Here is a 17,298-nt window from a genome sequence, read left to right as displayed (position 1 = left end):
ATCCGAACAGCATGCACCCATAGAAATGAATGGATGCACCTGTGACGCTGACTTTGCCGGCGGCCGTCCAGCGTCACAGGTGCTTCCATTCATTTCTATGGGTGCGTGCTGTTCGGATCGGCTGATCCGAACAGTGTTCGCTTATCTCTAATCTTAACCAAACCAGACGCCCACTTAAACTAAGGCTGGGTTCAAATCTGCGTTTGATCTCTATTTGGGGGATTCCGTCCCCCATTCAGCTTGAAAAATACTGAGAGAAAAGTCCTGCAAGCAAAACCTTTCTCTCCGCATTTTTCGGGCATAAACACAATGGACTCCATTATAGTCTACGGTTTCCATGGGTAACCGCTTTCTAATCAGTTTTGGTTTCTGTTTTTCGGCTCCTCAAGGTGACCCAAAGAACAAAAACCCCAATGCAAGTGAGAACCAAGCTTTACAGGTTTTACCTGAAGGTGGCAATAGAGAGCGAGCTAATTTGCATAACTTTTTCCCCAGAGTACATTGCCTGTAAAGCTCCTTATTTCATCTTGACCTCGGCAAGGATAAACAGCATCTTCCAAAAGTTAAACGGCAAGCAAATATAGTAGATGTCAGAATATCAAGCATCACAGTAAATTCTCCTTAAACTGGCACTCATAATTTCTCAAAATTAAATTTTCCACAAAGGGCTAAAGAATAAATACTGTCCTCAGTAATCATCTTCCCAAAATTTGCATATATCCCGTACCAGGTGTCTACTTCCTGGTCCCTCTTGACACATAGGAAATTCTACTAAGGGGGCATTCACACTACCGTCAGTGTCCGACAGGTAGTGTCTGCTCCTCGTGTCCGTTCAAAACCTCGCACGGACATTAGGAGCGGACACTAGCTGTGTCCGTGACACTTGTCATTCACTTAAATGGTGATCGGGTGCGTTCTTTTGCACTCCGTGCCCTTCCTTCACGGTCCGCATGTAAAGATGTCCGACTTTTCAAGTGGACAGAAAAATCCGACATGTCAGGTTTTTCTGTCCATTTGAAAAGTCAGACATCTTTACATGCGGACAGGGAAGGAAGGGCACGTAGTGCAAAAGAACGCACCCAATACCCATTTAAATAAATGACAGGTGTCACGGGCACAGCTAGTGTCCGCCCCTAATGTCCGTGCGAGATTTTGAACGCACACGAGGAGCGGACACTACCTGTCGGACACTGACAGTAGTGTGAACGCCCCCTTAGCCAATCACTGATGGCTGATCAGTCATTTCCTGTGTCAGAAGGAACCAGGAAGCAAAGAGCAGCAGGACTCCATGCAGTATCAGAGCCGAAGGAGTAGGTGGAATGGGTCATTGAGGCAGGCATTGCTGTTTTCTACTTTTCTGACCCATTCATTGTCAAAATGTTTTCCCTGTTAGATAACCCCTTTAAGATATTGCAACTAGGCATCTGGATATCTAAGTGAAACTGGAGACCTGGTAATTTTGCATTATACTGGTATACTGGTCCTGTAGAAGGTGCAGCTGGGACATGTTCTACTGGTCACACTGCCATGGGTCTTATTTGGAGTCTGCATTGGATTGTATGATTTTTAATGTTGTTTATCACTGATAGTTCATACATTCAGTGTATACTCCACATTGCAATGTTGCATGCACCCAAGTCAGCGTCCTCACCAGGGGTGTAACTTGAGAAGGTGCAAAGGGAGCAGTCGCACTGTGGCCCAGGAGCCATAGGGGGGCCCATAAGCACTGGCATCAGTATTGAAATTGCAGCTTCCATATGGTCCATAAACCAAGGAGACCCACAGATTACCCTAACCACCCTAAGGTAGATTAAACTCCTTAACACCTGTAACCGTCATGGACAAAAGATTGCATTGGGGCCCACAAGATTTTAAATACGCCACTGGTCCTCACCCACACACAGTGATTGACCGCCATCTCTGGAAAGTCACTAAAATTGTGAAAGCAGTCAATCGTCCTGTGTGGACAGGGTAAGCAGGACACTTGCTGTCCCTCCTAGGAGTCCCCCCTATTTTCAGCAACCTGAAAATTACAACTATTGTCTTTTTGTTTACCAGGAAACCCATTGTTCCTCAAAAAGAACCATCTCCACTCTTGGAAAAGAAGATCCAAGATTTGGAAGCAAAATTTGCAGAGTTGGAGGGTGCCGATGATGATATTGAAGATATGGGAGATGATGATGGGGAGATGTTAGAAGCCCCATCTCTCCCACAGCTCCAAACACCCTTGTCTGGTGAATTAGATCTCATGCAATACACTCCCCAACAGGTAAAGTAATGAAAGCGCAGGAGAATGCCCAAATCTACATTGCAACTAGCAATACAAGATGGGGTTATGTTGTAGAGACAAACACATACAGCAGCCCTCATCAGGCTTGCACCTTATCATGTCCAGATACCATGCAACCAGAACTTCAGACCAGGTTTAACATATGTTTATCCCCCAGGGTCATAAAGTGGACTTAACATTAGATATTGGAAGTGATATGGTTCTATGTTTTGTTCCCCCTGTTTACTCATTGTGCAGGTAACATATTTATTGTGTATGTGTCTGTCATGTTCACACTGAAAATGGACAAAGTTTATATCTTTTTTTTTTTTTTTTTTTTTTTTAATTTTTTTAAAGGGATCTTGTACATGTAGCTGATTCGTTTTTAAAGAGAATGTAAGGCTGGTCTTCTTAGTACAAGTAATGGGGACCAACGGTTAAATGATAGTAAAGGCACAAGGTAGTACTAGGCCATCATAATTTACTGGCTGCAAATCTACCTACATTTAGCACCAGTCTCATTTTTGTAACATAACTCCTTGCACAGCTCTACCTTAAAGGATTTTTTTTGGACTTAAAATACTGATGATAGGTCATCATTATCAGATTGGTGAGGGTCTGACATCTGGCATCCCCATTGATCAGCTGTTCTCAGCAGCTGATGCAGAGAGAATGGAGCAGGAAGCAGATAGCGCTGGTCTGTAGTGGTGAGGACCAGGTACTGCAGATCAGCAACAACACAGAGCTGTCTGCTTCCTACTCCATTCTCTGTGTATCAGCTGCTGAGAACATCTGATCAATAAGGGGTCATCATTATTATTAACCCAGGAAACCCCTTTAAGTGTCTTATCGTTGAGGGTACCACCGCTGGGATTTTTATCAATGACAGGAGTATGGGGGGGAGGTCATGTGTCCATTTGTATGAATAGAGCAGCTAGTTAAGTTTCTCTGAAGTAGTTTTGCCTTGTGTACTGTATTATACCATATTTTATTCAGACTAAAGAGGCTTTTCCATTTTCTGTGTGACGTGCTGTCATTAGCGGGTGCTTTTTGCTCATCTTACGGCATTATAAGTTGGGGTCCCATGTTTGTTGCAGATTCTTGGTTTGCAAAGGCTTTGCCGCTTGGACGGAATAAAGAAAAGCAGCAATACCACGTACATAAATGTTGCCTCATAGCTAATGCTATTCCCTGTCTGAACCAAGAGTTTCTTTCTTACAAATGCAGAATTTTTTTTTTTTGTTAACCCTTTGCAATTGGTGTTTTTAAAACACTAAATCAGGCCACCGCACAACCAAGCTCCCCCCGATGCACCGACGACCTGACGCCAGGGGTCAGGCTGCCCTCCCCTTCCTCATTGACGCAAGGGGGAAACCTAACAGAGGCAGAACCCAATGAGACACCCAGTGACAAACAAACGAAGGATGGCGAACCAGGGGAGACAGTGGAAAACAAATTACCCAAACAGTGTTTAGACAACGGAAAGGTAAATTTTGAGAGCCACGGTCAGGCCCAGAATGTTTTTTTTTTCCAGTATTTAGATGGCTAGTAATCTCTTCTCTTTGGGGTGGGAGGGCGGATTGCGTGGTATTGCTGCTTTATCGTGGCTGTGCTTGCATATCTGCTGAATGTCTTCCTTAGCTTGTTGTTTTTTCCTTATGTGTCTCCATTTGCTAGACCTCATCTAACATAGAACCATACGAAACTGTCCACTCTCTAACCACAGATAGCATAAGACTGCCTGGTGTCAGCAACAGCCACTGAAAAAAGAAAGGCTTTTCCACTGGGTTTCAGTCACTCTGAATTACTATTTTGTATTGTTACTTTTCAGAAGCTCTGAAAGAAATGTCTTAACGTTTTCTCCATTCTAGTCAACGCCGAAGTCTGGCAAGAACAGCACTAAGAAAGAAGGAGGGAAGAGGAAGATTAACATGAGCGGTTACATTCTTTTCAGTAGTGAGATGAGGGCAGTTATAAAAGCTCAACATCCAGACTACTCTTTTGGTGAACTTAGCAGATTGGTAGGAACAGAGTGGCGCAACCTTGAGGCAACGAAGAAAGCGGATTATGAAGGTAAAATAAGGATCTGACTCAAGCTTAACCTCTCATTAGAATCCCCTAGACATCCATAGTAGGGTACATGGAGGCAGAAAAATACACACTGGTATCTCCATCATGTTAACTCATTCTTTATAGATACCACATCTGGTAAAATATATAACTCTAGTCTATTTGGACACAAGCTCGTGTATTAGAAGCCTGCTAGAATTTTCTATAATTCTTAAAGGCTATGGACTCCTACAGATTTTTTTTTCCCAGTTCATTTAATTTTAGAATGTAAAATTAAGGAACTTTGTACATAATCTCTGTTCCATATTTCTTACTATTTTGCGGATTCAGACTCATGTGTAACTCTTTGATCTATTCGACTTTCCTGCTGCATCTGACATTGATCCAACTGGGCACTGCTCCTGACTAGCTTCGTTCTCTCTGTTTTCTCCCTCCTTACTCTTATTAGGCCCCATGCACACAGAGAAATCTGGACAGGAAAATCCAGTTGGATTTCCCAATCTGAACGTCAGACAGGATGATCAATGATACCGGGATTCCCTGCCTCCTCCCGACTGTCTTTAGACAAGAAGAGGCAGGGACTCCCAGCCTTATAGTTCATATTTATCCACAGACCTAGTGAGAACTAGGCTGAAGGACTTTGCATAAAGTGCTTGACCTCCTGTAGGCTGACAAATTACTATAGTTTATACCAGAAGTTGCTGTAAATTACAGTTTAATCTACACTAGCTCCTAGCTGGTGTTTACTTGACCATTGCAAGATATGCACCAGAGTGAAATGTGCCTCATTTATTATGAGGCTTGCCTGCTACATAAATGAATTTACAAACATAGTACACTAGGCACATTTCATTGTGGTGCAGAGGAGATCAAGACTGGAATAGAAAATGTCACTTTATATATAAAGGCAGGTATGCTGGTTTGCACTGCAGGGCTTCCACTTTTCCATTGCAAGGCTGAAAACTGTTCTGAACCTGCAACAAAATATTGACTTGCTGCAGGTTCAAAGCACTTTTACTGCGGATTATTCCAGCAGAGTGTGTATGGCATTTATTTATATCCCACTCCCTAGACTGATGCTTTATAGCAGAGCTGCGGCTAACCAGCCATGTGTGGTACCCTAAAAGCACATCGACTAAAGGATATTGAAGGCCTTTTCTTATGAGTTTGTCCCACAAATAGGCACAATAAAGGCTGTGTAGCCTTCTTCACTGTTTACACAGACACACTGTGGCTGATCTCTCGCTGCAGATCAGACTTCATTGAATATACATACTTGCTTTTTACAGAACGTGCTGCAAAAGTAGCCGAGCAGCAAGAAAGGGAGCGAGCGGCGCAGCAGCAGCAACAGCAGCAGAACTCGTCTCCCAGAGCTGGTACTCCTGTGGGAGCTCTAATGGGGGTTGTACCTCCACCAACACCCATGGGAATGCTTAACCAGCAGATGACGCCAGCCTCAGGTAGGAAGAACTATATGAATTTATTTGCACTGTCAGCACTTGTTTCAATAGGAACTAAACCTCAAATTGGTGTAACTAATATTGATGAATAATGAATTGATGGCGTATTGCTTAGAACATATCTTCTTCATTGTCCTCTCCTGTTTCAGCAATGAATGCAGGCTATCCTTGGCATCATTTTACTGAAATTGTAGTTTTCTGATGTTGAGTAACTTGGTGGTAAAGCCTTTAATATCACAGACCTTGAATCTATTATCTAAGAGATATTATATTGTTATTGGAGCAAGAATGAATTGACTTTGATTTATGATTGTATTTTTTGGACCATAAGACGCACCGGACCATAAGACGCACTAAGGTTTTAGAAGAGGAAAATAGGGGAAAAAGTTTGAAGTTAAATTTTTTAAAAGATTTAATAACATAACAATATAATATTTCACCACCACCACCACCGGTGTCTGCTTACCTGCACAGCTGCAGCTCCCAGTTCTTCTTGGTCCAGTCCGGTCCTCTGTCCTTTACATGTCTTCAGAGCGCCCTCCCAGTACCCGCCCACACTATCCTAAGCCCCGCCACACTCCCCATAAGCCCCACCTTCTCTATAATGCTAGTCTAGGGAGGCAGAGGCCAGAGCGAAGGGCGCTCTGAAGTCACATGAAGGACAGAGGACCGGACCAGCAGAGGGCAGCGGCAGCACTTCTGAGCAGGTAAGTTGAGCGAAGTTCACGAGTAGATAGATATTACTGTACATTGACTTGTCTAGTAGATAGATACTACTGTACATTGACTTGTCTATCTACTCGTGAACTTGCCTTGTCGTCCTCACAGATGTCAGGAAGGGGCATGATAAACAAGTACAGGCACCGCAGGCTTTCTTCTAACTGCCTGCGCCGCCTGTACCCTCTATCTGTAGCCATTCTCTGCTTCACACAGACGGAATAGGGACGGGACACAGATGCACCGTATTTCCACCGCTGCATTTGGACTATAACACACGCCCCCTATTTTCCTCCCATATTTGGAGGGAAAAAAGTGCGTTTTATAGTTTGAAAAATATGGTAGGTCCAGCTGTAATGCAGTTTTACAGAAATGCAACATGGAGGTCCCATTCTGAGCATAGTCCATCAATATCGGATCTGTGGGGGGTCTGACTCTCAGCAGTTTTCTGGCATAGATGGGTATTACTGTGGCGCATCTTTGGCACATGGCCCACTGTGCCAGTCATGCGCCACACTCCCGCACTCTGTTTCTTGCCCACTGCTTTCTTTAACTGTGGGCAAAGTGGGGCACAGAGCCAGCTCTGATGGGAAGACATCAACCCTACATATTTATTATAACTCACACCAGATGTAGATTTCCATTATGGATGTTCCTGATTTATTAAGAGGTGCACCTTTCATCGTGTAGGGCCTTTACTGAGACTGACATAGGAAATGCCAGTCTTAATAATTCTCCCCCGCCACCCTCCATTGAGTTACCTGGTCACCTTATATCTTTGTTCTGTGGTATTTATTGTGCGTCAAGAGGGACAAGGAGATGTAGATGCTAGTTGAAATAGGAGTGGTGGGGGGATGGGGAGGTAGCTATGAATTAAGAGATTAAAAAAAACTGACATGAATTTTATGAGTTTAAGCTGGGTTTTAGGTTTTCTTTTAATCTTTTTACTGCCTTAACAACCCTTTTTAAAGAGAAACTTTCACCATCTCCACCAGCCATGATTCATTGCATGTTTCGGTAGGTGCTGCTCCACCGATTCCAGCACAGTTAGTATTTTTTCTGTAGCCCCCTCCGTTGCTGATCAAACATTGCGCCGTCATGTATTCTGCTGTCAGGTGGGCAGTCCTAAGCAGAAAGACGGATACCTGACAGCAGAATGCATGAAACTGCAATGGCAATAGACAGCTTAATTGTGCTGAAACGAACAATGACAGCTCGGCAATGGTGGGGGATAGAGGAAAAGTCCAACTCTTCTGGAATCAGTGGAGCAGCACCTAATACAGGGTGCAATGAATTGGAGGTGGTGAAAGGTCCACTCTAAGTATCGCAGATGCAGAACTTCTCTAAAGACCATTCTGTAGAAAATGAACAAATGGCCTACATTGACCAAAGAATTTCAGTGGTTTTTGGAGACTTTGCTTTTACCTCACTTGATATGATTGGTTCCTATGAAAGAGACATTGTCAGCACTAATGACATAGCCTTTCAAGATGTGGCCATTAACGTGTCATATTCTGATTTTTGTTATAATGCTAACTCATTTTTGTATGTTCACATTAATATCACAAAACTAACGCCATTTTTTTCATGGTAGTGCATGTTTGTATTAATCCATTATACTGCATGATATTGATGCATGTTTGTTCTTCAAGGCATGATAGGGGGCTATCCGCCTGGACTGCCACCCATACAGGGCCAAGTTGATGGCATTGTTAGCATGGGCAGCATGCAGCCTCATCATCATGGGGTGGTACCACCTCATCACCTCCTTCCACCAGGTATACCAGGCATTCCGGGCATCCCGCTACAGGGTAAGAATGTCATCTTCATTCACTCACCTTCATTCCATCTCTCACTTCAGATGCTTGTGTGTATGTGTGTGTAGAATCACTGCTAGTCATTGTATCTCACAACAGCTATAACAATCTGTAATAACTAAGCTGGTTTGTTGGGGTTTTTATATGGTTCCTGGTTTTTCCAAGAGTGGAGCTAGAACACGACTTTGTATAGTGGCTGGGGCAGTTTACTAGAGCTTTGCTGCCTTTGAATTAATGGATGATGTAGCGCAGTAACTTGGCTCTGCCACTACATAGAGAATGGAGCTGTGCTTCTAGCTCTGTCTTCTGAGTGCTGGCGGTCCCTGTGAACAGGTAATTGGTCCCGATTGTGTGGTGGCATTTTACAGAACATGCAAAGTGGATGGGATTGCCTAAAAATATCTACAGCGGACATGCTGTCATTTTAAAAATTGTTACTTATACCCATGAAAACGCTGGCATTTTCTGTATACGTATAATTGAAGCGTAGAAACTCTACGGACTTTCTGTGAAAAGTTCTGTGGGAAAAACCACACAAAAATGCAGCATTTTTCACAGAAAAACTGTAACCTCACTACGTTAGCCTTAATATTTAACTTAATCTAGGGGAAATGCAACTTTTAGATCCATAATGGCGTGCATGAATTAAGATTCCTTTCCTAATAATGTACTAAGTAGAGATTCCTTTCTTAGTACAGGGGTCTCTTTTCATAGTACACTCTTGTGGACCTAGACCACCAAAAATAACCCACTGCTGAAGATGGCTAGACTCTACAACCCCAATTCTAAAATGTTTGGATGCTGTGTAACATATAAAGAAGAATGCTATTATTTGGGCATCTCCTATAACCATATTTGTTTCATAATAGAATATAGATCACATGTCAGAAGGTGAAAGTTAGACATTTAATTTAGAAAAATCAACTCGCTTAGAAATTGTTCGTAGTAACACAAGTTGGGACAAAGTTAACAAAAGACTGGAAAAGTAAGTGTTACTAATGGAAAAACAGCTGGAGGCCCAGTTTTCATCCAAGTCACATGACATAAAAGAACATGTTAGAGAGGCAGAGTCTCCTAGAAGATGGTCAGAGATTCAGCAGTCTATGCACTTCATCTAAAGATTTTGGAACAAGTTCAGAAAAATGTTCCTGAAAATGGTAAAATTGCAAAGACTTTGAGTATCGCACCATCTGCAATACATAATATCAAAACGTTTAGAGAATCGGTAGAAATCCATGTGCACAAAGATTTATCCCTCTCTGACTTGCTATGCACCAGAATCCTGAATTTTGCTCATCAAAGCTTGTTAGCCAATGAATTCCATGTCCCATCGAAGTCGCATAGGATTTTCCCATCCTCCTCACCTGTATGTTGGAGCTGTGGCTCGAAGGAGGGGACCCTCTTGCATGTTCTCTGGGAGTGCGCTAGACTGTGAATTTTTAGAGGGTGTCTATAGGGTGCTTAGCTAGGTATTTCACGTCTCTCTTCCATTCCCTCTTTGTTCTTCCTGTAAGTCTTCCCTCTGCCATATGACTAACGCTGACATGGCCTTTGTCCCAGCGCTGCAGAAGTCCTCTAACCCCCCTTCCCTCCGCCATTTGGATTTGTAGAGTGGAGGATATCAGAGTCATGGAGGGCGCCGCCGGCTGCTTGTGGGAGTTTTCTTCTCCCCCTCCCTCTTTTTTTTTTTCCCTCTATCTTCCTTCTATCTTTTCTTCTTCTTCCTCCCCCCCCCCCCGCTCCCTTTCCTTTCGTTCTTCTCCCCACCTCCCTTTCTTGCTGATTTACATATTTAGGATTTTGTTTGTCTTTGATTTGTCTTGTTTTGTCCATATAGACGGGTTATATTTGTCCGTTGTTTGCTTTCTTTTGATTGTGTGTTTATAAATAAAGAAAAGAAGTCCATGTGCACAAATGGCCAGACCAATAGTTAACATAGGATAATTATGATCCACGAGCCCTCAGGCGGCACTGCATTATACACCAGCATGAGCTTCTAATGCTTATCACTGCATGGGCTCAGAAATACTTCCAGAAATCCTTGTCTGTCAACACAGTTTGCCATGCAGTCCACAAATGCAAGTTAAAACTGTATCCTGCAAACAAGAAGCCATATATCAACACAATCCAGAGATATTGCAGTCTTCTCTAGGGTAGATCTAATTTAAAATGGAAAACTGTTCTCTGTTTAGATGAATCAAAATGGGAAATTCTTCCTGGAAACCATGATGCAGTGTCCTGCGGACTCTAGAAGAGAGGGACCATCTAGCTTATTATCAGTGCACAGCACAAAGCATGTGTCTCTGGTAATGGGGTTGCATTGGTGCTCATGGCAGGGGCAGCTTACACATCTTAAAAGGCACTGTCAAATCAGAGCAAAGGTCTTAGAACAACATAAGCTCCTATACAGACAGTGTCTCTTCCAGGGGAAGGCCTTGCATATTTCAGCAAGACAGTTATACCACACACGGCATCCATTACAACAGCATGGCTTCGAACACATTCTCAGCCTTTTGTGAAAAGAAGGGATGCTACACAATGGTAGTCATGGCCCGGTCCTAATAGTTATGATGTTTTATTCTTATTTAATTTCTAAATTAGTTCATTTTTTAAAATGGAATGCGAAAATGTCTAACTTTCACTATCTGATAAGTTTTTTTATGTCCTTTGAGATTAAAAAATGGTTAGAAGAGATGCCAAATCATTGCATTCTTCCTTTCTTTGCCCCTTTGCACAATGTCCAACCCATTTTAGAATTGGGGTTGTAGATCGTGATATATTTGGTAACTTGAATCCATAACAAGTGAGAAGTAGTACATCTTCCATAAAACCTTACAAAGGAGTCAAATCCATCCCAAAATATGGTGCTCAGAATAAAAGATTGAAAATTGCCTATCTCTATTACTCTTGATCTGCAGCACCCACCTAGCTTGGTCTTTTTTCCAAGCTTCACCAAGTTCTCCACCATGCCCCTGTAACAAAGCACAGCCACTCCATTCAATCATTTGCCACTTTGTTTATGCCCCAGGGTGCCCAAGCCCCCTCCACCCTTATGTGCTTTGTGTGTAACTATATATTGTCAGTGCATCCAATATTGCAATGTACATATGAGCCATAAGTGTGACATAAGTGAGGACTACTATATAGTCACTTCTTGTTTTTCCATGGGAGCAGTTCTCTAGACAGTGGCCTCTGGTATTGGCATGGATAGTCCACTCATGTTGCACATGAACTACTATACTAACCAAGTAACCGTAAAGGAAAACAGAAATAAGTGCTCCTTGATGGGGAAAAAGAGGAAAACCCACTCTAGGTCCACTTTTTAGGAGGTAGTTCCCTAAAGATCAATACCTGGTTTAGTAAGACAAGTAGACACATTGCCTTTGCAATCCTAGGCAGTATCCCTAAAAAGTCCTAGTGCCCTTCTGACCCAAGGAGCAGGATATAAGAGACTAGATTAGGTCATGATAGGCTGTGCTGTTCCAAGGTTTAAAAAAAAAAAAAAAAAAAAAAAAAAAAAGTCTTCTATCAGGCTCCCGTTTTTGATACTTGTTAAATGGATTTTTCAGTTAATGGCATATTTGTACAATATTTCATTACGTTTTTTATTGGTTGGGGTCTGAATACTGAGAATGACAGGGCTGCAGGACTGATTTAGAATTGTACCCTTTATGTTTTGCGTCTACTCCTGCACTCCATGCCTAGTGTAGGAAAACTTCAGTGTGACCCCATTCATGTGTATGTGGCTACGCTGCAGTTCCATACATAGCGGGACGTGCCATCATTTAACATGATGAGAATAACCTTTTACTTCAATGGGGCACACAGCTCAGATGTACAGGAACCCTCAAGCTGTGGGCTGCACGACTACGGTGTTAGTAGGATGCTCCGTCCCTGTTGGAAGATGCAATAATCTCACCCACAGTGCACATACCCATAATAAATAAGATAACATAATAAAAAAAAAAAAACACCTAGATACTCATATGTTTCTTTCAATTAATTATAAGGTATATTATAAATATTGTGTGTCTGTATGTAATAAATAAAAAAAAACATATGTTGTATTTATATAAATTGGTGTGGACACCAGGCAGCAGAGTCTGCACTTTTGGTAACATAACAGCCATATGTATGACACGAGAGCTGGTGACGAGCGGCTGAACCCTATCTATGTTTTCAGTACAGGGAAAGTGGTCCATCTAGCTCTGCACTATTGGATTGTATACCCATGTGGCTTCTGAATGTCATTTATCATATTAAATCTCTGTCCTTGGTGGTGAACTATGGCTAATGAAGAAGAGTATTTGGTCCCTAGATGTATTTTTATTTATTTATTTTTTCTAAGTAGATTGTGAGCCCCATATAGGGATCTCAATGTACTTTTTTTTTCCAGTCAAGTATGTCTTCGTAGTATGGGAGGAAATCCATGCAAACACGGAGAGAACATACATACTCCTTGCAGATGTTGTTCCTGGCGGGATTTGAACCCAGGACTCAAGCGCTGCAAGGCTGCAGTGCTAACCACTGAGCTACCGTGTTGCCCCTATATAAGTGCACGTATTTGTGCCGATCTTGCAGATTTTGACTCGAGAACATAAAGTGTATTGTAAGCACAACAAAAGATCACCATATTTTAGCGTCCTGGTGATCTTGTGCCAGTGTTAGCAATGAATCAGTGTTCTTTATTTCCATGGAGTAGTCCTTATAATATATGACTGGACGGTTGTTCCTTCATTGCTGCTTATGCGGGAGATGTGCAGCTAACAGTACATCTAATGTCCACATAATACATACGGTCAGGCGATTTTGCTCATTTATTTGCTGATCTTTGGACGCGTTTTCAAGGAGCTATTCATTTGATCATCAGCCTGTGTGAAACGTCTTAGTTGTTGTCTGACAGAGCTGGTAAACAGATTCTAGGCTCATTTTTGGGCACCAGGAGGAAAGTAGTTATCTAGCCTTGTGTCTTTCTGTAGGCTACCTCTATTACACAAACTATAGGGCACCACAGGTCTTAGGTCGCTTTCATCTTCAGATGTAGAAAGCCGTATGTGTACAGTGATCCGGTCTGTGTGGTCCTCTATGAAATACTATTACGGTTAAGATCAGTATTTGAAGACTTTCAAAGCCCCCTTTTAATTCTGGCTCTGTATGGCTTAGTAGTGAGTAATTGTAAGGTTAATGTTAATTCTCTGTATTCCAGGAGTCATGGCACAAGGTGTTCCGTCCATGGTAGGATCACCCGCAGCTGGAAATAACCCCTACAACCAGCAGGTAAGTCTAGATGTATAATACGCTGGCCAAAGGCTTTCCATTCAGTGAGGGGCAACTGCAGTGACTATTCCACCACCACAAGACGGGAGCTGCCTGCTTAATGCTCCATTCTTTGTGGATCTCATGCTGAGAACACCTGATAGATGTGGCTGTTGGGTGTTGGACCCTCACAACCCACCTATTTGATATTGATGACCTATCCTTGGCACAGCTAATCAATATTTTAAGCCCGGAAAACCCCCTTATTGTGCTAGCTGTAAACTGGAATCACACATGCCATTTTTGTAGCTTTTTTGAGTCGATACCAAGGGTGGATTCAAAAGGAATGGGAAATATAAATGACTGATATGTTCCCTTCCTGTGCTCTATCTACTTCTGACTTTGGCTGAAGTAACTTCTTAAAAAATTTCATGTGTGTTTACAGCCTTAGGCCATTTGTGTGGTAGGTGAGTAATAATATCTTAGAATTTAGACTATGAAGTCTTCCTTCTTTCTCTTCCGTTCCTTAGCTGCTATGGACTCCTAGTATATCTTCTCTTCTCAGCTTATGTGTGTCTACGTCTGTATTATATTACTGTGTATTATCCTGTATGTGTATTACTATGCTGCTGTAATATACTGAAATTTCCCCACTGTGGGACTATTAAAGGATTATCTTATCTTATCTTCTATACAGTCAGTGCAGGCTGTCTGTATGTATTCTGTTCATACATATATAGGATGTACCCCTCATGCACATACTTTGAAGACTGACCCCCCCCTTTATAACAGCGATCCCTCAGATCTATACTTGTATACTGTTACATGGCATAAAAATTCACAGAAATTACTATAGTGTTTTATTCTTTTGATTTCTAGATGGGTCTTCTGGTCCCACCAGGGCAGCAGGCACCGCCACCTTATCCAGGTCAGAATCAGAGTAATCAGCCGGTGGTACAACAGCCTTCAACCCCAATATTTGTTGCACCCCCTCCCAGGACTCAAAGATTACTCCATTCTGAAGCCTACTTGAAATATATTGAAGGGTTAACAGCAGAATCTAACTGCATCAGCAAATGGGACCAGACGTTATCAGGTGAGATGCCGAAAATGAGTGGACATTTTATTAAGTTTAACCCCTTCCTGACCAACATGTACCTCATGCGTGGCTGTAGATACCTGCACTGGGGTGTATATATGCTTTCCTCCTGATCAATGGGGTCTTCAGCAATTGGCTTCCCCTCCCTTCCTGTGGATAAGGGAATATGATTTTTAATGGTGAATATCTTGTGAATACACTTGCTTTCCTAGTCTTCTGATGCTACCCTGGCCGCTGTTTACTGTCTTCCTCCGATGGCTTGTCCTGTTCACACATGACCACTGTAGGCAGCCACAGGCTTTTGCAGAATTTGGAAGTAAAGGGGCCAGGACAGGGGAAACTTTGGCATGGGTGCAGCAGATCTTGAATATCTATTTTTTTTTTTTTTAAATATGCATTTTTTTTCCATAGACATGTAGTTCCTCCTTCTTCTTAACACTTGTTTTTCCTTACAGCTCGGAGACGGGATATCCATTTATCCAAAGAACAGGAGAGCCGGCTTCCATCCCATTGGTTGAAGAGCAAAGGGGCCCACACAACCATGGCTAACGCATTGTGGCGCCTCCGAGATCTCATGCTTAGGGACACCTTAAACATTCGCCAGGCGTACAACATTGAAAATGTCTAATCTTCACCGCTGTTATTTCCACCCCCCCTTTCATACCAAGATAATTTTTGTGGATCAATTGATGTTTTTAGTGACTGGAGTCCAATATTTTTTATTGCATTTCTGTACATTGTAAGACCATTTTGATATGAGGACATTTTTAATAAGCTTATTTTGATTGTGTTGCCCTTTTGTTATGTATTAAGTTGTCAAATACAACATTTTTACATATTTTCAGTTGTGTTTTTGGAGTTTAGTGTCGATGATGCTCCTTGCAGGCTGGTGTGATAGGTACGTTGTTTTTTATTGTAATTGTGGGTTCAGCTGTACCACACACTGCCATTGTTTTAAATTAAATGTCTTTTGCCACTATATTCTGGCCTATGTTCTTGATGCATTTCTATCCATACTTGTAGCACAAAATAATCTCTAGATCTTACGTTAGTGCTCTGTCATTATAGGTATCCACTATTTAAAGAGGAGCTTTCACCACCTCCAGCAAGTCCAGTTCTTTGCATCATTTAATAGGCGCTGCTCAATTGATTCCGGCACAGTTGAACTTTTTTTTTCTTCTCTAGCCCCCACCCTACCCAAACAATCATTGCTGTTAATTTTTGTGCCTGATATGCTATTTAGTCTCTGTACTGTCAGGGGTGTTCCACCTCTGATTGGAGATCAGAATCACACCTCTTATCTGCTCCTACCTGACTCCGCCCTCCTGACAGTACAGAGGTATCAGGCACCAAAACTAAAAGCGGTTATTGCTAGAGAATGGTGGGTGCTAGAGCAAAAATTCCAACTGTGCCAGAATTAGTGGAGGGGGGCCTAAGAACTGGATCTGCCGGAGGTGGTGAAAGGTCTTCTTTAAACCTATTTCTTTCTAGGGGAAATAATGTACTAAAATGTAACTTCTATAGTACTTATTCATTTCCTTTAAATAGTCACTAACTTTTCAACAAGTTTTGCATAAATGGATAGTCCAAACAGTTCTAAGAAACTTGTAGTATCTTCTTTCTCCTTTATTTTGAATCTGATTTTATTAAGTTTTTCAAATATAACAGAAAAAACAAAACAAAGGCGCAGTGGCACACAGGCCTCGCCTGTGAACAAGAGGGAAAGGGTGAAACCCTAGCCAGTATCATAAGACATGCTAAGACAATAAAGGAATAGAAGGCCCATGAGGACGGGGTCGCAAAAACGACGATAACAAGGATATAGGGGGGCAAACGGACAAGGGAAACACACAGGAGGAGCTGTATTCAGGAAAACACATACGGAAAAAGAAAAAAGAGAGGGGGGGAGGGGTGCAACAGAGGAAGGGAAGGGTAACCAGCAACCTCCTCCAGGGGAGGGGGAGAAAGAGTAAAGAGGTAGTACTACGTCAGGAGAAAAAAAGATGAAAATTAAGTTGTCCTGGAACACCACCCAAGGCCGCCAGAGAGCTTCCAGTTTGGAGGGGTCACCAGGCCCTCCATTCTTCTTATTAGGAGAAGCTCCTATAGAAATTCCACCAGAGAGGGTTCAATAGTGCTCCACTAATGTTTGGGAATGACTGTTCTGGCAGCCATGAGAAAGTATCGCAGGAGGTCCTTTTTCACTGCAGAAATCCTGCCAGGAATGACTGAAAGATGAGCCAGTTATGGACACACCGCGACGGAATGACCACACACCTTAGCGTAGAGTGCAAACATGGCATCTCAGAGGAGCCTTAGAACGTCACACTCCCACCAGATACGATATAAAGTGCCCTTTTCAGTACCACGGCGCTAACACCAGTCAATCACACCAGGATAAATTCTGTGGAGGAAATCAGGGCACCGGTACCACTGAGACAGAATTTTGAAGTTCTTTTCTTCAGCTCTGCACGGCAATGGATGCTTGTGTGTAAACAGGAAAGACCTATCCAAGTCAGTGGGAAGGGGGCCGACATAAAGGTCTGACTCCCAGGGGCGTGTATGAGGGGGGGGCTGGGTCATTCCGTGTCAAGTGAACCAATGATTTTT

General features: G+C 42.5%; 1 protein-coding gene across 5 annotated transcripts in view; it reads left to right on the top strand.

Annotated features, from left to right (window-relative positions):
* The window catches only part of PBRM1 (polybromo 1), a 69,083-nt gene extending 53,414 nt beyond the window's left edge, over window positions 1–15,669 (top strand). For 2 of the 5 annotated variants that reach the window (XM_075286514.1, XM_075286513.1), the window contains exons 24-30: window positions 2,059–2,269; window positions 4,141–4,342; window positions 5,629–5,799; window positions 8,169–8,327; window positions 13,540–13,610; window positions 14,469–14,685; window positions 15,144–15,669. In XM_075286514.1, the coding sequence (XP_075142615.1) occupies window positions 2,059–2,269; window positions 4,141–4,342; window positions 5,629–5,799; window positions 8,169–8,327; window positions 13,540–13,610; window positions 14,469–14,685; window positions 15,144–15,316 (1,204 nt within the window). In that variant the 3' untranslated portion in view covers window positions 15,317–15,669. Of the gene's footprint in view, window positions 1–2,058; window positions 2,270–3,551; window positions 3,756–4,140; window positions 4,343–5,628; window positions 5,800–8,168; window positions 8,328–13,539; window positions 13,611–14,468; window positions 14,686–15,143 lie in introns of all 5 variants that reach the window. The other 3 variants (XM_075286516.1, XM_075286515.1, XM_075286512.1) reach the window with 2 other exon arrangements.
* The last annotated feature ends 1,629 nt before the right edge of the window (window positions 15,670–17,298 follow it).

This window comes from Leptodactylus fuscus, chromosome 9 (assembly GCF_031893055.1).
Source record: "Leptodactylus fuscus isolate aLepFus1 chromosome 9, aLepFus1.hap2, whole genome shotgun sequence".
NCBI classification, from domain to species: Eukaryota; Metazoa; Chordata; class Amphibia; order Anura; family Leptodactylidae; genus Leptodactylus; species Leptodactylus fuscus.
Note: the sequence above shows the minus strand (reverse complement) of the source record. Positions and strands in the feature narration are given on the sequence as shown.